We start from the raw sequence: 27,022 nt of genomic DNA, 5'->3' as shown, positions 1-27,022 counted from the left end.
TCACCCTTGCAAGGGTCCTAGAGTGTGCATGGGAGTTTGCTCAACAAGTCCACATGTATTTTGTGGATTTGGAGAAGGCAGTCAACTTTGTCCCTCGGGATTCCATGCCAGGAGTATAGGGTACGGGTCCCGCTGCTATGGCATCATCAAGCCAGGACCTACAGCTCTTGCTAGTTCAGTTTGCAGTCGAGTGCGAGACGGCCGGGATGAGAATCAGCACCTCTAAAACTGAGACCATGGTACTCAGTCAGACAAGGGTGGAGTGCCCTCTCTGGGTCGGAAGTGAGTCCTTGCCACAAGTGGAGGAGTTCAAGTATTTCGGATTCTTGTTCACGGGTGAGGGACGGAACGAAAGAATGAAAGGCAGATTGGTGCTGCAGCTGCAGTATTGCGGACACTGTACCTGACCATTGTGGTGAAGAGGGAGCTGAGCCAAAAGGCAAAGCTCTCGATTTACTGGTCAATCTACGTTCTGTCTCTTACCTACGGTCACGAGCTCTGAGTAGTAACCGAAAGAATGCGATTGTGAATACAAGCGGCTGAAATGAAATTTTCTCTACAGGGTGTCCGGGCTCTCTCTTAGAGATAAAGTACGGAGCACGGTCATCCGGGAGAGACTCAGAGTAGAGTCGCTGCTCCTCCATGTAGAGAGGAGCCAGTTGAGGTGGTTCGGGCATCTGGTCCGGATGGCATGGGAGGCGCTCCAGGCATGACCAACTGGGAGGAGACCCCAAGGAAGACCCAGGACACACTGGAAAGATTATATCTCTCGGCTGTCCTGGGAACACCTCAGTATCCTCTTAGAAAAGCTAGAAGAGGTGGCTGGGGAGAGGGAAATCAGGGAATTGTGTGTTTTTCCAGATTAGAACACGATATATATTGAGAGGGACAAGGTTCTTACATTTTTAGAGGGATAAAGGTCCTGATCCAGATAATATTGGCTGGCAGCTTATTAAAAATAGTGCAGAATCTTTGTCTGATATATTTTCTTTCCTTCATTTTTATGAAGTCAGTTCTTCTAAACAACTTCTAAAGGTGAATGTATCTGTACCTAAGTCTACTGTGCCAAAATAACTATAAAGACCTGTGGCACTCACGTCTCCTGCCTGAAAACTTTTCAAAAGATCATAAAAGATTTTTGGGCAGAATTCAAGAAGAATTAGATCCACTCCAATTTGCTTACAGGGTTGTCAGGGCTGTTGAGGGTTCCATAGACACCCTACTTAACATGGTCTTGGATAGAACAAATAATTTTGTATGATTGCTTTTTATTGACTTCTCTTTAGATTTTAATTGTTTCCCACCATGCATTTTAGCAAACAGACTAGCCAATTTTCATTATATGGATCTTGAATTGATATGTAGCCTGACTGATTAATTTTTCTAACAGATCTCAAGAGGTGAGAGTTAATCTGGTGTTTAATCTGGAATCTCTCTTATCTTCCAATGGTTTCCCATAGCAGAGCGTCTTCTCTCCACCTTTGTCTTGATGCACAAATGAGTGTCAGTGTAAGGGCAGACATGTCATCACATCTGCAGATGATTCCATCACAAGGTCCCTGCGCAGTGACAATGAACGTGATCATGGCCACATGGTGGATCATTTTGGTGACATTTGCGGTAAACATTCCCTCTTGCATATCAATGTAACCAAAACAAGGGAAATGATTTTGAAGAGAAAACCTCCTTGATTTCTCTTGCTGTTTTATGACCAGGCCGTTGAAGTTAGAGAGTACAGTGTACGTATTTGGGGACTGTAATTGATGATAAATTAGCTTTTTAAATCAACTTTTGATGCTCTATGTACAAAAACATTGTATTGTAACAATTAGTGCTGTCAATTCCAGGTGCCGCGATTAAAAGTCCTCACCAGGATTTTGCTCAGGCTTCCTGGATTGTGTTGATTCCACTAATTGTACCTGGATTGCTAATTAGAAAATCTAGCAAGCTTGAGCAAAATCCTGGTGAGGACTTTTAATCGCGGCACCTGGAATTGACAGCACTAGTAACAATATTTCAAAATTATGAATTATTGTTGACAAAGCACCACCCTTTCAAAGGGAAATACATGTTTAATAACAGGGACAGGTGAAATTATGTTATACAATTCTCATTACTGAAGGGTGAAGTTTTCAATCTGTGCAGTGACATTGACCTAATAATACCTTAGATCGAATATATATTTACCACCATGACCAAATTACTGAATAAATGCCAGAATGTATCAAATGGTTCATATCCAAATTATAGGTGTTACAATGGTCCTTTGTGGAAGGCTTGAATGTACCGGTAAGTCTGTTCATGATTTTTTAAGGGATAGTTTATGGTTAGGAATGTGCTATGGTAAACAAGCAAGACCCAAAACGGCCATCTGGTCTGGTGGTTGCCATAATTCCTCATCCCGAGGTTGGTTCCTCAGACCTGAGAAAAAGTGTCATGGTCTGTGGACCACCCAGAGGAGGGATGACAAGAGTGATGACATGAAGGGCATCTCCAACACAGCATCAGCATATGTGCTTTATGTGTAAAGGCTCATCGATGTATCAATGTATGAACTTTATGTACTTTTATCAGACATTTAAGAACGCAGCATCGATTCCACTTTTATGTGAATGTTTCATTCTGGTTTTATTCAGTCTGTTTTGACCTTTTCTTTTATTTGCTAGTTTGGGTTACGTTCCATGACAAATATGAATAAGCTGCATGTAATTGTTACAGCTTGCAGTAAAATTTCAGACATAAAGCTCAGTGATCTTTCTGAAGTCTACAGAATCAGAGCCGTAAAGAAGCCCAGGCTGCTCTCTCTGACCCCAGACGGCCCTTCTTCTCGGAGGTCAGCTTGCTTCCATCTGGTCACAGATTTAGGCTGTCAAGATGTAGGACTAAAGACATAAAACAAATCATCTGTCTCTGTGGTTATTGGCCTTTTGAACAACGGCGGATTTTTTTTGTTGATGTCACTTGCTGTTGGTGTCTGAACTGCTGGCAGAGCAGCAAATTGCCCCCATGGGGGATAATAAAGTTTACCTTGACCTTGACCATGATATCTGAATGCTCTTATGGTCTTTTCGACTAACCATCATACACAAGACAAGGCATTTGGGTGTTCGGATTTGTGGATTTGTGGCACAGAGTGTTATGCTGTCTTATAGTCAACAGGCAACACTTAGAATGGTTGGTGTGTTTGCAATCCTGATGGATGCTTCTATCTGTCAGTGGATGGTGCTTTGAGCCTTTGGTGTTGTTAGCAGTCTCTGTCTGAATAGTGCTTGTGCACTTACACACATGCTCATTCAGCCTGGTGCTATTAGTCCTGACAGAAGCATCTGCGTCGGACGGGCGGGTTATATTATATATCTGCAGGTGCATGGGCTTTAGCTCTTGTTGTCCTTTATGATCAGTACAGTACTACATTGTGTTAGCCAGGATGGATAAATGGATGGATGGATGGATGGATGGATGGATGGATGGATGGATGGATGGATAGATAGATAGATAGATAGATAGATAGATAGATAGATAGATAGATAGATAGATAGATAGATAGATAGATAGATAGATAGTTTCTGCATGAGCAATAGCATTTGGAACATTGATAGCTAATGGTCTGAAACATCATTTGAGTGGTATAGTCTCTTATGGGTATAAACAAATCCAGTAGTCCAATAATGCACTGTAGTGTGGGTGCACTGACTGACTGTGCTCACAAGAAAGGAAACATGTAATCAGTGCTTAGCTACACTGATCTATTAAAAGGGTTCTTTAAAATTAATTATTATTTCTGTAAATGTTTCAGGTGCTCTATCAGAAATGTCTGGCTAACTGTTTACTATGTTCAATAATCATTGTGCAATTGCTGCAGAAAGGAGTCTATGCCAACACCAGACACAGCACATGCATCTGAGTTGCTACAACATAGATTATTACACAATTACAAATTCAGAAGAAACGTATGGATGCAAAGATTCCTAAATATTGCTGATAAGCCCCATCAGTTTACTGATTAGATCATTCAGACAGTGAAAAGTCAGCATGTGGGTGTGTGTGGGTGTCCTATGTGTGCATGCATGCAACAATTCCTCATTATAATAGAAAGCAGATTAGCTCCTTTCCATATGGTATGAGAGTGAAATTAATACTTACTTTCAAGACTTGCTAAACATCTTGCCAAACACATCTAAGCCCTTTCAGCTCTTTTGTACCTGCAATTTCAAGCCCATAAGTTTAATCAACACTACAAGGTTTGATCTGAACATAAAAAAGTAGGATGTATGAAAATGTGCAAAAGAAAAAGTAGGAATAACACTGAAAACCAGGTAGTTCAGCCCCCCTCCTGTATGGCACTGTAGGTAATTGCACCAATCTGCATAATTTAAAATAAAACTGGGCTGCAAATCCTGTGCAGATGAAGAATGCAGCCTGGAGACATGCTGAGACACTGGGTCTCCTCCCTGGTGTGTGGCCGTTTGCACCTCTCTGCTCTGCGGGCGTTCTGCCGTCCATCTTGTCTTCGGTAAGCATGCTCACTGGTGCGCAGGGCAGGTTGTTGTCTTAGCTGCTGCGGACTGCTGCACGTTTCAGAGGTGGAAAACAGCCCACCTGCTCCAGGGACATCTGCGAGGTCATCGGCCTGCCTCATGGCCTGGTGTCTCGTCCAGGAAGATTGTGAAGTTGTGGGTTGGATGTTGGCAATTAGGATGGATTTTGAACACATTAGAATTCATTCTACTGCTGTAGCTGGTGGTCACGAACAAGACAAGAGTCTATTTATATAACATCTTTCATACACTGCGGTCACTCACAGAGGGCTTTCATATGAACAATAATGACAAGTTAGTCATCTCACGTACTTTGTTTCATGAGATTTTATCTTGTTTTTGATATCCATCACTAATTCCAGTACAGGTTACTCTCAATTATATCTCGATCATATCTCGCCATTTGATCCAGTCTCATCTGCACCAGCATGGGCAGTCATGGCCTGGCGGTTAGGGAACTGGACTTGTGACCGGAGGGTCGTGGGTTCGATTCCCAGACAGGCCATGACTGAGGTGCCCTTGAGCAAGGCACCTAACCCCAACTGCTCCCCGGGCGCCGGGCTAGGGCTGCCCACCGCTCTGGGCACGTGTGATCCACAGCCCCTAGTAATCACTAGTGTGTGTGTGTGTTCTGACTGCACAGATGGGTTAAAAGCGGAGGACAAATTTCGATTGGGGTGTAAAAAATCACAATTGACAAAATATGGCACATTTCATTTCATTTCATTTGGCTACAAAGAGAGAAATTTAGAGAACTAACAAGTACCAATCATATAACAAATATATGCAACATATAACATGCTAAATGTACAGCTAAATTAACACCTGCCAGACACTCTAGATAAGCACACTGACCTGTGTTTAACCCCAGTGTGTGTGAGAGAAACGATGCCCTACATTGTAAGCAACCAATTAATCGATGGCTGTAAGACAAGCGTTTTAGCCTATAAATTGACTGTAATATGTCCTTTTTAAGGAGAGTGTCATAAAATGTCATCAAATGTCAAGTTATTACACATAATTTCAGTTGGTGTGGCGCTGTAAAGGAACCCAGGTGCAGTGTTGAGTAGTGATCCCATGGTCTTAATTAATTCATATGTCACAAAAAAATATGTAAATACTGTGAGGGGAAAAATTGCTTAATAATTTTAATAAGAGTTCTATTATTAGTTTATTATTAGTCTTGTCTGATTTTAGATTTCAGACATGAGATTTTTCTAGGACAACCTTTACCCCCTCACATTTTGGCACTTGATAAGCCATATTATTACAGTGTCCATGCTTGCTAGAGAGGGATGAGGTGTGTGTGGGGGGTGTTGTGTTGTTAATTTAAAAGGTATTAAAATGCTGAACTATGTGCTCCTGAGAGAAGGTAAATCATGTTAAAGAGTTTCAGTTTCCCGTGGTTAACTAGCGCACAACATGAGGCAATAAACGATGAAACAGGCATCTTCCTACATCCCAGGTGCCAGAGATGTTTAATCATTTTAGGAATCCAGTCTGTGGTTATGTGCTCGCCCGTGTGATCAGTTATATTTGCGTGTACGTGTGACTGCGTATACCACACTGCGTAATGGAACGATGCTGAGGTTAGACCAGTCATTGCAGCCTTGAGCTCTTCACTATTCAGTTAGATAGGAACATACGTCATTCTCTATTCTGGCACGATAGAGTCAAGGTAAGTAGACAAGCTTAATGACCCTTTAAAGTTTATGACCTTTTAGCACAGAGAGCTCTGTTGTATGGCAGCTAATTTATGTGGCATGAATGGGGGCAGGAAAGGTGTTTCCTAATATTCATATAGCATTAGTGTGAGGCTTCATAGGGGGCAAGCGAGATTCATCATAGCATTACTTGCCCACTAATGCCCGACATTTGGCATGTAAAACAGCACTATGGTGAAAGGAGAGCTTGGGGCAGTTGTTAGGGTATGATATTAATACGCCCAAACACTGAAGGGATTACAGAGCAGTGACACAACAGTCACTCCTGCAGGTATGAGTCCTGATGCAATAACAGCATGCTCGCTTTCTCCCTGTGCGTAATCATCAATTGAATGTATTAAACAGATTTGTGCATAAAAAACGTATTAAACAGATAATGCATTATATGACAATATATAGGAGAAACCAGTTAATTTTATTTTATTATTCATTTCTATTCTAATTTTGTGGTATGCACAAAATATAAGCAAACATTCATTACAAAGTGTTCTAGCATTGCGGCTGTAACTTGGTTAACTCAGGGGTGGTAGACGGTGGACACAAATGCCAGCCATTGTGTGGTTTATTATGAAAGATACAAAGACAAATTCACTAAAGACAACATCAAACACAGATAAACCAAACAAGACTAAAGACAACAACCACACAATGCTAACTACAATCACAGACAAATCAATGAACTAGGACATGGACATATTAAATATACACTCACCAACCACTTTATTAGCTACACCTGTCCAACTGCACATTAATGCAAATGTCGAATCAGCCAATCACATGGCAGCAACTCAATGCATTTAGGCATGTAGACATGGCCAAGACGATCTACTGCAGTTCAAACCGAGCATCAGGGATTTTCACACACAAGAATCTCTAGGGTTTACAGAGAATGGTGAGAAAATATCCAGTGAGCGGCAGTTCTGTGGGCACAATTGTCTTGTTGATGCCAGAGGTCAGAGGAGAATAGCCAGACTGTTTTGAGCTGATAGAATGGCAACAGTAACTCCAATAACCACCGTTACAACCGAGGCATGCAGAAGAGCATCTCTGAATGAACAACACATCGAACCTTGAGGCAGATGGGCTACAGCAGCAGAAAACCACACAGGGTGCCACTACTGTCAGCTAAGAACAGGAAACTGAGGCTACAATTTGCACAGGCTCACCAAAAGTGGACAATAGAAGATTGGAAAAACGTTGCCTGGTCTGATGAGTCTCTATTTCTACTGCAACATTCGCATTGTGGGGTCAGAATTTGGCGTCAACAACATGAAAGCATGGATCCATCCTGCCTTGTATCAACAGTTCAGGCTAGTGGTGGTGGTGCAATGGTGTGGGGGATATATTCCTGGCACACTTTGGGCCCATTAGTACCAATTGAATCACCAGATCTCAATCCAATTTTTCCAAGAAAAATTTCTCCTCTGGGAGACAAATAAAGAAACTATGACTATGACAATAGAGCACCTTTGGGATGTGGTGGAACGGGAGATTCACATCATGAATGTGCAAGGCAAAAGGAGTCCAACCCGGTACTAGCATGTATTATAAAGTGGCCAATGAGTGTATAAGACATAGACAACCAAACAACCATAGAAACACAAAGTAAACCTGCATACTAACAAACTATAAAGTGACAAGACAAACACAAAGCAAACAAAACAAGTAACAGAGACCGGACTGAACAGAGTTCAGAATAACTAGGAGACTGACCACAAGATATACAAGACACACGCTAACAACAAACAGAAAAACTATACAATAACAAAGAAACTGGGAACGAACAACAAGGGCTACGTGCAATGACCAGCAAACATACACAGAAAACATGGGCTATGGTAATGAGGATGCAGGTGACAAGGATGGGGGCATGAAGGCAGACACAACAAAGAAATTCAAAATAAAAGCACACATAAAAGGAAACCAGGAAATAAAATCAAAACAAGAGGTGTTGCCGTGGGGCCGTGGGGACCGCAGCGATGGAGGGGGTGATCGTGACAGCGGCTGTGTGCTGGGATCGGTCCGGCAGCCATTCTGCCGTGTTTGTTTGTAGCTGCTCTTCCCTTCAGTGTCAGATGTATACCAGTTTAGCTGGGTGAGTATCCAGCAGGCCCCTGAGAGGCATTACACTCATGGAAGTCATGGTGCACTGCAATTTAAGTAGAACGTAGATATAAAGGAAACAAGGGTTTTATGAAGACCATCATGGGGCCTGAGGATGGAGTCACTTCTCCCCCCCTTTCAAGAGGCATGGGTGACTTTTACTAGCTGCAAAGGCTGAGAAGTCCATTGGAGATTAACCAAGGCATAATGTTAAAATAAGACACTTTTTTAAAGGACATTTACTTTCCTCTTTAAACACTGCAGATAATTTTATGAGCAGAAATGGAAAACCTCTGCAAATCCCATTTCTCTGTAGACATCTGACTATAAATCCCCCCCACAATAACAATATATGACATTTGCAGAAGAAACAATAGTGCATTATTCACAATGATGAAACCTCCTATCGACTGCCTATCAGAGACTTAATCAATTATGGAAATGACAATAACCTTATTATCAATTCTCCCAAGTAGTGTTTCTGAATTACTGGAGCAACACCAACCCACTCTCTACTGCCATAGCCTGCCAACATCAGTGCAACTGTGCTTTCTGAGGTAAAAGCGCTCACAAATAAGAACCGGCCTAATTCTATCATGGCTCCATTTCTGATTGGTCTGATTTGGCAATGCCATTCAAAAGAATAAACACACCCTCCAGAGAGTGTCAGGAAGCTCTAAAGATTATGGGGAAACAGCTCCCGCCAGTAGAGCATCCCAGCATGCACTGCTGCAGGGGCAAAGGATTGTGAGATCCTAAGAGACCAACACGGTCCGTTTACCTGACATGGACATCAAATACAGCCTTTGGAGACAAAGATCAGAGCACGTCCGTGACCCGAAGGAATAGGTTCACAGATAACTCTCACCTGAGGACAAAATTCCCGCAGACAGGCTGGGCTGTAGTAAAAGTGTACGTGTACGTGTTAGGAAATGTGTATGGATATGGAATGTTGTCATTACACTTATTGGTTTTTAAAGGGCTTCTAATAGTGTTTGTGCTTTTCCTGCATGTGAGATTTGCACCGCATCTGCACCGTAAATATCTTGAGTCTTCAGTCTTTAGCACGCCAGCCTTTATGGCCAGTTATGCAACTCGTGGTCTCCTCCTCCTCCTCCTCCTCCTCCTCCGCGGCCGAGCTGTGGACCACGCCGGCTGCTGACCGACCGCCTCTGTCTGCTGCCTGCCCTCTCCTCGCCATCTGCAGCTGAGTCACATTAAGGACTCATTACGGACTTGTATAAATATCTTACAGCTCACTGCCAGTATCTGTGCGGTGTCTCAACATAGTCAAGTGTTAAGCCTCACGCTCCCCGTGTTGACTGGCCCGTGACTCCAGACTTTTGCATGATCCCGTGCATTATGAGTTTGCCTTCCATGCAGTCTGTTTGTTCTGATTACGCTCCCTGAGTATTGATTTGAGCTGTATTGGTCTGAGTATTGTCTTGATCTGGACTGGTCTGTTCATTTGTTCATGGCATGGGCTACGCTCTAGGCTGCCTTCTGAAATACACTCAGTAACTCAGCATCTGCTGTGCTGGACAGACTGATCAGAAATGCTATGCACTATGCACTGAGAGCACTGAACAAACAGGTATTTGTATCTCTATATAGTAATATCAAGTTAATGTAGACTCATTAATGTAAATGCATTTGGCAAAATGTAGCCTTGGAATTTATATGCTTTTTGTCAAGTGATTTAGACACACTGTCAGAGGAGTGCTAAAAATTGTCTGGAAATTGAACATCGACTTGTGAAAAAGGACAGCGCTTAATACCCTGTGCCTCTGGCAAATATAGACCTGATAATTTATGCTTATAAATTTACTGCAATCATGTGATACGAAGTGTAACACATACGATTCTACCTCTCCTTTTTGGAATCCATAACTTCAGGGTATTTTAATATATGTAAAAATGTATATATATATGAACATGGGTGGGGAAAAATGCGGTGGACACCAAAGAGGGGTTGACTCATTTAATCACACTCTTCTGTCTCACGCCAATTAGCATCCATTACAATGGTGATGGAGCTCTGCTGGCACAACAGTGAAAAGGCGGCCAAGTGCCTTCCCTCATTCTCTCACTCCGCCCACCATTGGCTGTGCTGGCGGCCATTTTGCCTCTGTATTGCTTTCTCTTTCTCTCCCTTAATGCTGAAGACGGCTCATTCCTTTACTGTTGGCTTTTCGTCAGGCTTGGCTCTGCACCTCTTCCTTCGGAGACCCTATCGCTCGTTGTTTCTGCAGATCAGATCCTTGTCGTTTATTCAAATAAGGCTCCTCTGTAGGAGCTTTGCCTTCAGATCAATGAACAAATGCCACACTTAGCTACGGTTGGCTGGTGCATCCACCCTGGCATCCCAGGGCGTGATCATCAGCCAGGGCAGCTTCCTCCACACACCACAGGGCAGTGGTGACTGAAGGCGTATCAACAACGCTAGCTGTCACAGCAGAGCACTGGAGAGAGACAGAGCCCGGTGGCCACAGTCTAGATCACATCAATGCCACCGAGCACACGTCACAGATACAGCTGATGACAGCGGAGCTGTCAATAAGCCTAAAATTATCCAATTTGGTCAGTTATGCATGTATTCTCTACAGCATCGGATGATGAAGAAATGTCTTCTAAGCTTATTATGTGCATTATGTCTGTATAAGCCCTTGATCTAATCATACTATAATCAGGCTTTTGGGCTGCTATAATTGTCTAATTGCACAACTGCACTTTCACACTGCTGATTTTTGCAGCATTTTCTTACTGCAACTGCTCCTTAACTGTAAAGGATTTAGATATTTTCTGGATTGCTTTAGAAAGAACCCACTGCCAGCCCTCTCCCCACTCTGGGAGACATTATGCCTCTTTGCAGGAGCTTCAAATCCCTTTGTATTTTCTTAGCTCTTTTTATGAACCAGGCCTCCTGCACCTGTCAGTGCCATCATCAGAGGCAATTTTGGCTCCTTAGCAACTAACCCTGCCTCATTAAGTTCACCATTTTAAAAGGTGTTTCATGACCCATGAAAGCGGGAGACTCCGTCCATACCGAGGCATCGTGTCGGCCAGGCCGAATCGTTCAGTCCAGCAAAACAGGTCGGTAAACGGCCGGGCTCGTCTCCCGGTCCTGGGTACAGACATAAAGAGTGAGAGTAGAGAAAATGGCCGCCACCATGTCTTTCTCCAGTGACAGCTATAAAGTCAATACAATCAGTCTTTAATGGCCTCTTTCCCTCGGATGGTCCCTGTTTAATCAGAGTAAGAGCAGGAGGTACCCTCTGTGCCCTGCCAGGCACAGCCATTCATTCTTCCTCCCCCATTGGTTTGTTTGTTTTTTTATTGCCTCTCCGGTGAGGGTTTGGCATTCATCAGACATCTGATTGAGCCCTGCTCAATACTAAAGCAGTAAAGCGGAGAGAGACGGATGAACCGAGGCCTGCCGCATCACCGTCGGAGCAAGCCGAGCGTGGCCCCCATCTGGAGGTCCGGGCCACCGTCCCTCCCCGACGCCAGCCCTGCCATGTGCTGCCTGGGCTAACTTTCACTCCGTTTCTGTCGGTATTGGTCTCTGGGAGTCTCGACAGCAGGCTCTGAATGGGAGAATTGGAGGCACTGTCCTGATTCTGGTATACGGCGCCCTCGCAGTGTAAGTGATGCCGTGACCCTTTATACAAGTGCGCGCTTGCACTCCGTGACAGACTCCGAGTCCAACGTTCAGAGGGGACCCCGTGAATGCTGGACGGAACCTGAGGGCCGCCGTGTAGTCAGGAGTGAGTGTAAATGAGCAAATCAGAGGAGCTGTCAGGTCTCCGATTCCCAGAGGAGGCAGCTCCTATTCCCTGGACTCATTAGCTGTCGCTCACTCCTACACACACAGCAGGAGAGCACCTGCCGCCCAGTCTGTGGGGTCCCACTGCTGGGCCAGAACAGAGCCACTTACAGTCCGGGCCAATGAGATCAGCTCTAAGTGCGACTCTAAGTTCTTGCAGTCTGACCAAAGAACTGCAGACATAACAAAATCGTTCAAAGCTGCCAGTGGTGGACAGTAACAAAGTAAATGTGATTCATTGCTGTACTTAAGTAATTTTTTATGCTTATTAACTTTACTGAAATATTTCCATTTTTGTAACTTTTTACTTTATATCTACTACATTTCAAGTCATATATTTTACTTTTTACTCCACTACATTATGTGAAATCTGTTGTTCCTTCGTGTGTTCATTAAAAAAGTGACATCAAAACAAAATAAGCGTAAAGCCCATGCACCAAGGAGAACATATCCCCACATAAAATAGAAAACAAACTGTAACTTGGCACAAAACACATATCTGAGTGAAATTCTTTGAAACATTCAAAAAGAAGTATGATTTTGTTTTCAAGTGCTTTCTGTGTTTGCCTCAATCCCCCCCCAAAAAAATATTCTAATAAGAATTTCCCATCCAATCAAAGTAAACATGTAGAGCTGAGGTATTTTCATAGGCCTAATGGTCATTTACCTTAATGAGAAATCTAACAATCTCTTGCAACAGACTGTTTATTTGTGTATGTTACATTAAGTCTAACATTAGCATTGTATACATGGTTAGTTAGCTCGCTTGATAGCTAAGCAAGTGATTGCTAGTAGACAAAAGAAAACTGCCTTAACAGCGCACTCGACATGTAGCTAGCTAAGTTGGCTACATAAACATTTGAACATAGCATTTTATATTAGAAAACAAAATCTATTTTGTCAGGTTTTACATGCAGAGCATGATGCTAAATATTAGAGGAATTACTTTTACTTTCAGTAACATTTGAAGATCAATACTTTAATACTTTTACTCTAGTAGAGGACTAAAGGGAGGACTTCTACTTGTACTGGAGTAACATTTTACCTTGGGTATCTGTACTTCAACTCAAGTATGTGGTTTGTGTACTTCATCCACCACTGAAAGCTTTTCATTCTTTGTGTCCTCTGAACTCCTATCTGAGATTTGAGTACCACAAAAGGAGAGAGACAAAATGTGGAGTCCTATTTGTCACAGATCCCACAACTCAGCCTGTCCCAGTATTGCCACACCCTCCTCCTCTTCCCAACATCATCTCTGATCTGCTTCCCCAGAATACTAACTACACACACGTTGCCTATTTTGGTCTCCTATTTAAACTCTCCTCTCCCACACTCTCATGGTGAAGTGCTGCTGATCGCATGACACACAACACTGAGCTTTTCCTGTACACGTTAGCTTTCCTGCTTACTGAACTCTGCCTGTTTTCTTGACCTTGTCTTCTTCTTCCTGACCCTTAGACACCTACTGAAAACTGCCCCTCGTTTACGACCTAACCTGTCCGAGAGCAGCGACAGGCTCCCGCTGACCTGCTTCAATAAATTCAGGAGCAGACCGAAATCTCCCCCTGTACTACAAGCCTGCTTCACGAAACCAGTAAAACCTCTCGCTCTTGTTTCCGGTTTCCAGTGTGCTTGCATTTGTTATACTGTAATAGACAGAACAAGATTCCAGCAAACATAACAATGTTAAAATGCTCCGGTCGAAGTGCTGCAGAAAACATTTTTCTTTGTGGAAATCATATGTGGCCATTAAAAAATGCCAAAGGTCTTCTCAGTCTTGACAGTGCAGAGATTACTTGTCTCCAATTCAGTGAACAATTCAGTTCCTTATTCCCTCAGTCTAAATACATAAGTCAGAGACTGAACGGTTTTATTCGTGTTTGACCCTTGACAGAGACTTGTCGCTTGAGGAGTTGGTATGCCATTTCCTGTTACTGCAGAGCCATACCAAGGTTTCTGTTCATTCAAGGCTGAGCTTGAATTTACAGTATTTGTTAATCAATAACTGCCCATTGTCCCCTTATGGAATCAGAAGTCAAATAGATAAGTAAAGATGGCAGGGCAGCAAAGAAAATGAGTGTGATTTGATTAAGCGTTGGCAGGGGCTTACGTCTCGGGGTGTTTGGTTACGACTCTTTTTCACATTGTGAAAGACTCTCCACTCAAAGACGTCTGCAATCTGGTCATCTCCACTGCTGTTGCAATGACAGTGTAACTTGTCACAATAGTTGTTCTGTTTGTTTTTTTGAGTTGTTCAGCAATTTCATTTTTAATGCTAAAAATTCAGCTCAGACAACAACAGCAATTCTGCCAACAGAAAGGAGGGGGGGGGGGGGAGAAAATCTTGCCCCTTGACACACTGCCAGTTTCAGCTATAACACCTTTCTCCTCTAGTCCTGCTCTTTTTTCACACCCACACAATGAACCAGCAGGTCAGGAAATATGTGAGCAAGACAAATGGGTCAGAGTCGGGGCTCGGCGGGCAAGTCGACGGTCTGTCCAAGAAGGGCAGAGCAACTGTAGCATATTGGCACTGGCAGATAGGTTCTGCGTTTGAATATACTGTGCTAATGCATCAGCTCAGGGCATTGGCTGACATGTAGACTGCTTTAATAAAGCTTTCAAGGCAAATATAACCCAGCATGTTAAAGCGTCCTATCTGATACTATGCATTTATGGCAGAGCTAAAATAAACCTTAATCTCTTGGGTACAGACACTGGTATCTGCCAATCTGCTGAATCCTCTCAGTGGATTCTAACCTTGTAAAATGGATCTGCATGTGAAATATGAGCATTGTGTGTGTGTGTGTGTGTGTGTGTGTGTGTGTGTGTGTGTGTGTGTGTGTGTGTGTGTGTGTGTGTGTGTGTGTGTGTGTGTGTGTGTGTGTGTGTGTGCATCATCTGGTCCACCGCCACGCTCATCTGCTCTCAACGGTGAAATCAAGTCTGTTCCAAACAAGTTTGAGCATGAAAGGAGTTTGAGACCAAAGGTGACTTCTTTTCGATTAAACACAACTGACGGATGTGATTGAGTGGTTCGGTCTGTGATTCAGTTGTTTAATTGCAATGTCAATAACCATAATGAATAATAAAATAAAATTTTAAAAATCTCGTAATTACAGAAGCTTTAGTGGAGCAAGACGCAGTTTGACAGTGTTTTGTTGTTGCTGTTTATTTAACTGATTATTTCCAATAATGCAAAAATTATTTTCAACAAAGCATTCTGCACAGATGGGTTAAAAGTGCAAATAGCATTTAAATTCAGTTGTTGCCTTAAGTTCTCCAGCACCATTGGTACCAGACATTGCTTTGGTTGTCAGACCATTGAGAGCTGTGAGTCCATCTATCAGCAAATCTTCTCACACTCCAACAAAAACGATTGATGTTTTTCTCTCCCATGCTACATGCAAGCATGGCTCCCTCCCCCCCAAACGCAGTCAGCTACGTGCTGCCGTGTCTCAGCCAGAATGCTCTCACATGCACAGCTGCTGCAGCCTTGGCTTTCTGAATTCTCCACCGCCATTTCCTTCTCACACTCGGAGAAAGACAGACATATGGAAAGTTCGACTCTGTCAAAACTCAGGCATCTCTCTCTCTCTATCCCCTCTCTCTCGACTCTCTCTCTCTCTCTCTCTCTCTCTCTCTCTCTCTCTCTCTGCTCAGGCAGAGGAGATAAGCTCCACGCGGCTGAGTGTATGTGAAAAGCGTGTGTGGCACTCTACATTCAGACGCAGTGACCTGTCTCAGCAGGGAGCTCTCTCTGGGCACGTCACGCTGCATGCTGCCGTGGCATGAGTCGGGCGATAAGCCCGTCACTCCTTCCTGCCCCGTTACCCCACCTCCCTCCCCAACCACCCAGACACACTAGACCCCTGTTCACCTCCCTAGTTCCTCTGTAAGGCGGCCTGCACGACCGGAGCAGTGCTGGGGGACGAAGCAAAGCGTACGGCCGCACCGTGCTGACCCACACCGTTCCGACCCACACCGTGCCGACCCACACCTCCACTTTAACACCATATCATACTCCTCCCCACTCAACAATCTTCTTAGTGAATCTTCTTAGCTAGAGTGAGTGCCACATCATAAGCCTAAATAGGGACAGAGGAGTCAAAGTCTGCCTTCTGCTGCTACTGTGGGTGTATTAGGCAGATAAATGGTCACACGTCTCAGCAGTCTGGGTGTTCTTAATTGTTGCTTCGCAGATACTTTGCAGAGCTCCATGCCTGAGCCTCTCTAATTATGTACTTATTCCTTGTCATCAGTGCTCACGTGAGACTTGCTTGTTGTCCACGTGAGACTTGTTCTCACCTTGACTGTCAGCTGGATCTTTGTGTTAACACATTTTAGTGATTATTAGTCACATATCCACACCACCCACCATGCACAGGTGCACATACACACAGACACAGACACACACACACACACACACACACACACACACGTCTGTGCACCAAGATCCAGACGCTGCAGTCACACTCCCCAGCTGCTAGAAACACATGCTTGTCAAAACAATGATGAACGCTACCCCAAAATCTGTCTGGGCTGCAAATAGCAATAACTCATCATTTTAGAATCCTTTGGCTTTTTAAGCCATCAGTAATTTCTGTCACTGCCCCGCTGCACTGAAATGTACTGCTTGCCTAATTACCTGGGAACGAGAACCCTGTCAAGAAATAAGTTTCGCTCTTAAGAGCTCATAGCAGCATCCTTCTGATCAGACCATCCTCAAGGTGTTCAGATTTGGTGGAGTACTTTTAATAAGAGCTTTACTGAACACTTTGCTCTTCACTGTAGCTCCACCACCTCGTGCAGCAGACAGTGTTTAAAAATGTCCTCTTTTCTCCCTTGAGTTTCCATCATTACCAAGTGCCGAGCCAAGAGAGGTTATAGTCGCACTAGCTGTTATGGACTTGTGATGTGGCCTACTCGGCAGGCTGTTTGTGTCCTGCTTAGCTTCCTGTGTCTGTCTGTTTACAAGTGCATCAACCTGTCAGTCATCATCACAGCACAGTTTGATATTGTCAGCTGTGTACATAATATTTTTATTAGGGTTGTTCACACAGAGTGAGAACAGGGAAGGTTGTGCACGCACCTATATTGTACTGCACGTAGGTTCGAGTGTTGTATATACACATTAGATAGGTGGGCAGCTGTCACCACCTGTATTTCTAAATTAGTTAGTTTATATTCATTTTGGGGGGTATGTGCTAGGATTATGTTAACATACAGACTAGGGTATGTGCATCTTTGTTTCTTTCTTTGCTTTGGCTCTCCCTATTAACCTTGTTATCGCACCCGCTCTACTGCTTAGACCAGATCCTAACAGGTGGGGGTGTAACACTAGACCAGAGCTTAACAGGTGGGGGTGTAACACTAGACCAGAGCTTAACAGGTGGGGGTGTAACACTAGACCAGATCCTAACAGGTAGGGGTGTAACACTAGACCAGAGTCTAACAGGTAGGGGTGTAACACTAGACCAGAGTCTAACAGATGGGGATGTAACACTAGACCAGAGCCTAACAGATGGGGATGTAACACTAGACCAGAGCCTAACGGGTGGGGGTGTAACACTAGACCAGAGCCTAACAGGTGGGGGTGTAACACTAGACCAGATACGAACAGGTGGGGGTGTAACACTAGACCAGAATCTAACAGGTAAGGGTATAACACTAGACCAGAGTCTAACAGGTAGGTGTGTAACACTAGACCATAGTCTAACAGGTGGGTGTAACACTAGACCAGAGTCTAACAGATGGGGATGTAACACTAGACCAGAGTCTAACAGGTGGGTGTAACACTAGACCAGAGTCTAACAGGTGTGTGTACCACTAGACCAGAGCCTAACAGGTGGGTGTAACACTACACCAGAGTCTAACAGATGGGTGTAACACTAGACCAGAGTCTAACAGATGGGGATGTAACACTAGCCTTGTTGCAACAAAAAGACAAGGGCGAAATGAATTGCATGAGATGTTTCTGAAGAACATTTAATGAAAGAATAAATTAAGTGAAGACAAAAGTAAAATAATGACACAGTTTTGAAATATATATGGTTCGTTTCATTTCTGCTAAACTTGTTACTCATCAAGACTGTCAAACACGACTGAACACAGTACTGTTGCGTCATGTGTGACACCTATCTTCTGGGACGTACCAGTGATCCCTGTCTCACTCTCTCTATCACTCTCTCACTCTTTCTCACATTGCCCTTGTGGGTAAACTAATCGAAACAAATGATGATTGATGATTCATTCTGCTACCCTCATGTAGAAAAAAATTGTGAAACATACAGTTCCTAAGTATTCAATTCTATAAGAATTTAAAGAATTTAATATGATTTTTGGAACATCAGCAAATGGTGAATCATTCATAAAGAGATCAGTGACTGGAACCGTTTAGGATTTGCCCATATTATTACATGAGTGCACAATATGAAACTGACAATTTCACTCAAATTTAGTTATTCTTTAGCCCCTATTGTAATGTCCATCCAGCGGAGCAGCTGACCCAACACAAGCTCTGCCTTATTACCCTTAACCTTTTCCCCAGAAAATATCCCATTACCAACAAAGCAAACTAGGCATCAACTAACCTGATCCTAGGTTATTGTTATTCCTTCACAAAAATGACGTCCCCATTTCTGACTAATAACTTTTGTTATTCGTTCATTCAGAAAAAGAGACAAGATATTAAAATCGATTAAATAGCTGGCTGTAACTCTGTGTTACTCATTGATCTAAACATGTCACACATTTCTCGCATTTGTGGTTTTCACTGTGTTTCTATAAAGTAATTTTAATATCTTAAAGAGAAATAAGCAGAAGTGGAAACATTATAGCGTAACGAGGTGTGAGAAACACTCCAGAAACACTGTAGAGGGTTTATCTCTCATCAACAACATGAGGGTGTGTCTGAGGACCAACCTCTCCAAAAACACAGGCTCTCAAAATGAAAGATGTTTTACTAGCCCCAGTACCCTGTCAGTAAGTCCTGAGATGAGAGGAGCTTGAGATTCCTTATTTAGCTCTTTGGCACTCTTATCTAGATTAACTGATGGGATCATTAAAACACGATACACTTTATGATTGTAAAGTGTCTAGCTATTTATGTTGCTTAAATCAAATTTTGGATTAACTGAAGTTTGAAGACCACCTAAAACACAAGCCTCATTACTCCTCCCTGGGTCCTTCACTTGATCAGTCTCCCTCCATCTTCAGTAGAGCAGCTAGGCCAAAGCCCCAAGTGTTGTACATGTGCAATGAAATCAAAGGAATGCCCAGTTAATGTTGAAGGAGTACTATAAATGTTGAAAAGTTCTTTATAACAAGAGCACGTGCAGAACGGCAACGGCAAGAAGATCATGTCAATTGGACGCCATTTGTATAGGTTCCTTAAATTATGTCTTTTAATGGCACTTTATAAGGTAACAGCTTACATCTGTTTTGTTAAAAGCAACTTAAGAAATGAGGCATGGTTTGTTGGTTATCCATTTTAAATGTATTTACCAGACTTTCAGTGTTTTCTAATTCCTTACAGTGCACTCATGCAGGTTATAAATGGTCAAGAATGATCAGTCTGGTCAATAATCAGAATCTTCAAGCAATCATGAGTCAGTCATCATTCACACTGAAGACAGCACCAGGTGGAGCTTAAAATGGATCAGCTATCAGGCGCCACTCTGATTTAGTGGCGTCGACGCAAACGATGTTGTGTCCAAAATAGTTCCCTCTAAATATGCGCCCACTAAAGTGAATGTAGCATATTCTTAATGCGAGAATATGGAGTGAGTAACGGTGGCAAAGTAATTGCACCATCCTCATGTAAAAGCTTTATATTTCTCAGCAGGGTCATTTTATAGTAATTGAAAGCCTACTTAATAGCACTCTGCATTCTGATTACTAATATTCATTTGCTTACATATATCACAACAAGACAGCACTAAACGTATAAAGATCACCTTGCGGGATGATGTAATCATGCCTTATTCTCTCCCTTAAACACACACATTGTTTTGCATATTTACATCTGTGTACCCACACACACACACACACACACACATACAATCAGTTCAACACACAGTTTGGTATATTTCATTAACACAATATGCGTTTACATGTCTAGCGCTCAACTGCATAGTGCAGGCATATGTAATAGGAAAGACCAATATATCAAAAACTCATGAGCAGCAGGAAAATATTTCCACTATAAATATGCAGTACATTAGGGAACATAGATATAAAACTAGGGAACAATGCTAAAGTCACCTTGAATTACCTGAACAATAAACTGTCCTACACAACCATTAAAAATTATCTGAAAAATTAATATTCCATCTTGCATCAATTAAGGTGATGAAATGTGCATAACCTTGATGGTAATATCAAACGAGCAATTCATCTGTGTGATTTAGCTTCTTTACAAATGGTAATTAGAGTACGACTGGGTGTAACCTTGAAGGAGTGTATCATTTGGTTTTGATAAATAGGCATATAGATTGTTAATAAACTTTCAAAATCTCAGTAGCCCCTTGAAATTAAATAGATATATATGAATTGATGAATGACTGAGCACATGAAAGAAAGGTTTGAAATTGAGAAATTTATGATCATATGATTAGCTTATAAAACCAATATAACTGTGCAGATGCCATAATTAAATAACATAATATCTTACTTTTTATTTATAGAGCCTGTTTCTACAACTGCTGTCAAGCCAAACTGCTGTGCAACAAAATATTGTGTTGGTTTGTATTAGTAAATCATACAACTTTTAAATTTTTTTGTAAAAAACATGTGTGCAAATGAACTTATAGCTGGTGGGTTTCAATATATACAGTGATGTGTCTCTGATGATGCATTAAACTTGCTGAGATGTAATCTGTATAGCTGAAAGCAAAACACCCCATTAAATAAACATGTGATCATTCTACACATTATCTTTGATTTTGCATATGCACAGTTTTAGATAAAGAGACCAAATTGGAGATGAACTTCATGTCTGCCTATTACACACTGCTGGAGAAATTATAAGAGTTCTATTTATAGTGTCTTCTCACTTAAACCAGACATGCACATATTTAATTAACTGAATTGCTTAAATTGCTTATTTTAATTGCTGGCAAATGCTATTAAATAGAATTTTTTGCCATATTTTTTATATAATTTTTTTCATGGAACCTGTTCGTACGTTTGTGTTAGAAAAGCCCATCCATAAATATACCAGTATGGACAACAGCCTTAAAAATGCAGCCTTACAGAAACAGACAAATGTCAGGGGGATACAATACGCTAATGTGTGCAGAGTCACTCAGATTTATCCATCACAGTCCTGTCGAAACACTGCTGCATCTTCCCATGGCCCATAGCTTGGCTATCACAGCATTCTCAAGCTACATGTTTGGCCTTCAAATAAGCCCATCTGCGGATAGCCCTTGAGATTCCAGTCATATTTGCATTGTAGATAGATGGTGATGGGTTAGAAGGACAACTCATTAAGATGCATTGATTTTTCTCTGTCTGTGTGACAATGCCAAGTATTATAGCTTTATAAAGAAGGATTCCACTGAATGAAAGAAGACCACGGCTGCCTCTCTTACACACACTCGACCCCTAGGGACCAAAAGAATGTGGAAAAGTACTCCAATTGCTGTAACTATGTTAAATTGCTTTTGTTTTGCCTCTGCTCATCAGGTGTTATTCATGTGGTGAAGACTTGGAACTATACAACAAGGCAGAAGTATTCTGCCTTTTGGTTGGCACTTTTCATGCGTGCGGGGAGATGTTTACACCTCCATACAAAGACTATGTTACCGCTCAAGTAGTACTAGGAAGATCTTTTAACTGAGAGGTCAGGTATTTTTACCAAGAGAAAAGACATAAAAAGTCAAAGTAAAGACAATACAAATTTTGGAAAACAAGACACGCTGGGAACAAACGTGAAGAAAGGGACAAGGTGAGAGGAGAAAGAATCTTCCGGAGTGGCCCGGTTGTCTGGCTGCACAGAACACATATATTCCGAGGTGACATTAGATAAAGGACTCAAAATCTTGCGACATTGGGTGTCACAGTGTAGAAGGTGTGAAATCTAGGTGATGTTCATCAGTGAACATATAAATCTGCATTCCTCGTGAAGATAAAATCCTTTATTAATTAGACTAAACATTGTTGTTTTCTGGGAATTAACTGTTAAATCAATTAAAGGTGAATATATTTGTTAGACACGGATCAATAATAAAGATTTAAAGTTAAATCACTTCATTAACCAAGTAGCATCAATTTTCATGAACATCTTAGTCCAAACATTGCATGTCAGCTGATATATTTTGACAAGAGGGGAGGATTATCAGGGATAGATATGGATTACAGAAACATTGATCTCTGAAGTAATCTACTCATTGGTTAGGCTGGTGTGCTGAACTTCAGTCTATGACCTCTGTTGCTTATAAACGTTCATGTACAATGAACCTGTCATTTCTAAACTTTAAGATCCCACTGATAGCTACAGACCTTTCACTTAGTCATAGTGTCTCTTCAGAATGACAACATGTTCACCAGCTGAGTAAAGTGCAAATGTCAACATCACTTCTGAAACAAACAAACATTAGTACTTGAGCCAGCACCTAATCAGACTTATCGGAGTATCAGACTCTGCATGGACATCTTTTCATACCAACCACTTGTGATTCCTCCCCCTAATTTCCATCTCCAGTTGACTGCATGTTCATGCAGACAATAGCTGAAATCTTCGTGAGCTGAAGAATTCACTCAGTCAACAACAAACATGGCAAAATAGCACACGAACGACAACAAGTCCTGAGATGAACAGTACATCACAGAATGTAAGGACAGACCTTTGAATGAATACAATATTTCTATTCAGCTGAAAATGGTAATCTTGTAATTGTAATTGCTGTCTCAATAGATACTGGCCTCATGGAAAAGAATTTTCCCAGTTGTTTTCACAGACCAATAATTTCTTCACTGAGCTTTGCACACACAGAGATAATAGGCTTATGTTTTCCAAACAAATCCTTGAACACATGTCCTAAGCCATACTTGATGCTCTGTGCACAAAAGTCAAGGCAGTCTTAGCAAGACACGCCAAGGCACAGTTGGCAGAAAAGCTGCGTGCGTAGCTTCCGGACCAAACTGTGGCAACGAGGATTCAAGCAAGACTGACATGTTCAGCATCTCTCTGCGAGCCCAGTGCAGCCGCCACATTAAGAGGCCTGCGAAGGTTCAAGTGCACCGCTGCTGAGAAGCAAAGTTTCACTGAGAATTCCATAGTGAAAAAGATAAACTGCTCCAACCAGGCATCTTATTGATTCTCTCTTATCCAGTGAATAGGAGAGATGCGTTCAAGAAAGGCATATCCATTGAGGGCTGATTCCAAGCCCACTCACACAACAAATGGTGCTGTCAGTACAAAAGCAGTTAAAATGCTTCACTATTTCAGTTTCGTGGTCAAACGCATGTATCTTATTTGCCTTTGCGGGGCCCATGAACGTTCCATGTTACACGGAATCTACATTTTTGCTTTAGTTTTTAGCTTCATGGTGACATGCTTGTTCTTAGCTTTGTCATCCTGTCTGTCACTGCTGAAGGAATTGATTTGTTCTGACGTGCCTGGGGATGAAAAGGCGTAGAGATTGGTATGGAAATGAAGAAGGAAATTTGATTGCAAAAAGTCATACAAAACACCACAGAGGACAGACAATGGTAGAAATCCCTTGCTCTAGGGTGGGATAAATATTAAAGTCCTTCTCATAGTGGCATATCAACACTCTTGGACTTTGTATGGTTAAGATCAGCGGAGCACTGAGATAACCAATAAACCCAACCAATGCCCACTGGCAATAAAAACATATACATAGATAGACTGATTTGACTGAGCAAAAAGGTTTTATCATTCCTGAATCCCACAACACATACCTAGACATAAGCAATGCCCAAGGATGAAATGTTATGAAATATCATAAAGTTATTGTCAGTATATATGATTTCATACTTTTCATTCCTTACCTAACTGGATCCCTGACTCTAAAATGCACTGGATTCAAACACCACATCCAATATACAACAGGTCAAATAAGAAATACAGTTGAAATAGAGTACTTACCAGGTTTTTGAAAAAGCGCTATATAAATAGAATGTATTATTATTATTATCGCTGTTGTTGTAGTTGTTGTTAGGACCACAGGATCAGTGTTTATTGAGTATTAAACAACTGTAGATAGATTCAGTGGATTGCAAATTCAAACAGAGACTGGTCAGAAATTGTCCAGTCCACCAGTCTCCCAGAGACCTTTGAACCTTTGGTGATGAATAACACACACAGCATGTTCAAGCAATCTCACTCTCTGCTTGCTGATCAACTTACATTTACCAAGGACAAATTCCCCACAAATAACAGCACTGTTAACAGCTGCACCACAGAGGCAGGAATATAACTGAAAACAATGTGGTGCGGTTCCACTACTTTATACCTCCAGTAAAGCGATGATATAATAGGAGGCCTAATTACACTGCTATGGCTCTGTGTAATGAGCAAACCTTCACTCCTGGCTTCTGACATGGTGACAAAACAGAGATCTGGTCTAGATTGAAATAGCTAGAAACAAAAAAAGAAAGTCCAATGCATATTCTGTTTAAAGTAGTAATAACTTAATGCTACACTTATTTTACAGCTTATAGTGATGCTTGCCATGATACTCTGAAAGGTTCACTCATCTGTCAACACTGAAATTTTACAGCGCAATAATATTTTAAAAGCCCAAACGTGTCATCAGACAGGTACATACAATCCATCTGCGCGAGCGTTCGAAGGCAAAATGACACACAACGTGTACAATTCCCTGGCACTACATTTTAAGGCTGTCACATTAATATTAATGTGTTATTTGCCACAAGTGTTGTTTACAGAGAAAAAAAAACGTTTCTTTTCAAACATGGCTGAGAGAATAAACGAACTGCTTGCGAGCTGTTAAGTTTATACCTATTGTAATTATTTCTTTATGTTTATAAGTTTATATTTTATTTTCTTCTTACCACTTGAGGCGATCTGTAGCAGTAACCGGGCATCAGCAGCACGGATGGCAGCGGAATACTTGTCCTCTTTCCCCGGCACCTGAGCTTTTCTCTCCGGCATCAGTCGAACCCTCAGCCTTCCTCCTTCGACTCCGAGCCACCATTCCAAAATACGCGTTAGATCAATTTCCAGAAATAACACCGGCGCGTCCTCGTAAACAACTAGCCCTCCGCATCCCGCCTTAACCATGTCTTCGCCTATCTCTACCACAACTTGGTTTGATTTTCTGCTGGCCTTTGTCAAGCCTAAATTCAGAACTTTGGGTATCGGCCGCGCGCGTCGATACGGGAGCTGTCCAGTGCTGGATCCGTTCGCCCTCTCTCCCCCCGCGCTGTCCATCGCCGCCAACTTCGTGTCGAGTAAACTGGCGATGGTTTTTTGCAAGGGTGTGCAGTGCATTCGCAAGTTTGCGCGCACCGTATAACATCCGCTGTAAGTCAGACAGTCTCCGTTCAGCGGGCGTTTTATAAACATTGCCATATAGTGTCGCAAAAGAGACGGGACTGCAAAATCAACCGACAGGGTCTTTCTCTTGAGTCTAGAGCTGAACGTTTGGTTTGAGTCCTTCTTAGCGCTTGCCTCTAGTGTGCTATTAACAAGAACAGACGTGGCAAAAGTAAGTCCGTCCGTGCCTTTTTGCGAAGCGCACTGCAGCTCGACCAAAAATGCCGCAGAGCAAATAAAAAAGTATAATATCCGAGCCGTCATGGTTTAGGTCGAACTGAGCCTTGTTTCGGTGTTGCTGGTGCCGAACCCTTCGGTTCCTACTCTCGCTCCGCACAGACAGAGAGGTTAAGTCAAGAGGCGAATCGATGCACATGCAGACTCTCTGTATTTTCTTGCGCGCATTGGTCTCATCGTGAGACGGGTTCGCTACATATTTGCTCCATGAGAGCTTTCGTGTCTGTCTCCTTCTCGTTCCCAACGAAAAGTGCTGTCTTCTGCTTGTAAACGGTTTCCTTCATTTAAAAAAATATTTTAAAAAATCTCAGTGTTTCGCCTCCAGTGCTCGGTATGATACTGCTTGGTATGCTTGACAAGTCTTCTCCCGGGATGGTCAAAGGGTCCTTGTATCTGCATGCAATACTGTCGAGGCGATGCAAGAAGTCGTTCTGTCAGCAAATAGCCTACTGTAGACGCAGTATCGGTTTCTTCTCTTAAATTTCTTCCAACGGTCGTATCTCGGTTCCACAGACGTCTTTTAGTCAGGCTTGAAATCAGAATATCGATATTCAAGCTGTGTCCACAGAGTCAAACGTGAATAAAGACGATAACTTTATCTAAAACCTGGAATCAACAGATTCTAAGCGTAGTTCCTTTTGAATAATCCGTTCGCTGCGAGAGGACTCACCTGCGTAGACACTCAGTCAGGTTTTGCGTTTTTTTCAAAGCGATTTGTTCATTTTATCTAGTTGCCGAGTACGCGCACGTCGATTCTGTTTGTACCACCTCGGCATACAACATCTCGATCGTAAACTCACTTCAGCAAAATTTGACGTCACAACATCTAGCTAGTCATTCAAGAGTCAAACAGCATGAGGGAGATGCTCACTGTGAAACTGCGGCGGACTGGCCGTGCACCTTCGATGTTATTAGGCTTAGAGGTTCGGATCTCACTGAATTCTGGATTTTATTTTTTATCAAACTTTATTAAACAATGAGCTTCTGAAGCTCATAAATGTCCACACTAGCTATATATATATATAGCTATATGTGTGTGTGTGTGTGTGTGTGTGTGTGTGTG

The 27,022-nt window shown here is 42.3% G+C and overlaps 1 protein-coding gene across 1 annotated transcript in view; it reads right to left on the bottom strand.

Annotated features, from left to right (window-relative positions):
* alk (ALK receptor tyrosine kinase) overlaps window positions 1-26,767 on the bottom strand; it is a 290,978-nt gene extending 264,211 nt beyond the window's left edge. The window contains 1 exon segment of the mRNA XM_076978386.1: window positions 25,239-26,767. Within this exon segment, the coding sequence (XP_076834501.1) occupies window positions 25,239-25,986 (748 nt within the window). The 5' untranslated portion in view covers window positions 25,987-26,767.
* Window positions 26,768-27,022: the final 255 nt, after the last annotated feature.

Source organism: Brachyhypopomus gauderio, chromosome 17 (assembly GCF_052324685.1).
Source record: "Brachyhypopomus gauderio isolate BG-103 chromosome 17, BGAUD_0.2, whole genome shotgun sequence".
Classification (NCBI taxonomy): domain Eukaryota; kingdom Metazoa; phylum Chordata; class Actinopteri; order Gymnotiformes; family Hypopomidae; genus Brachyhypopomus; species Brachyhypopomus gauderio.
Note: the sequence above shows the minus strand (reverse complement) of the source record. Positions and strands in the feature narration are given on the sequence as shown.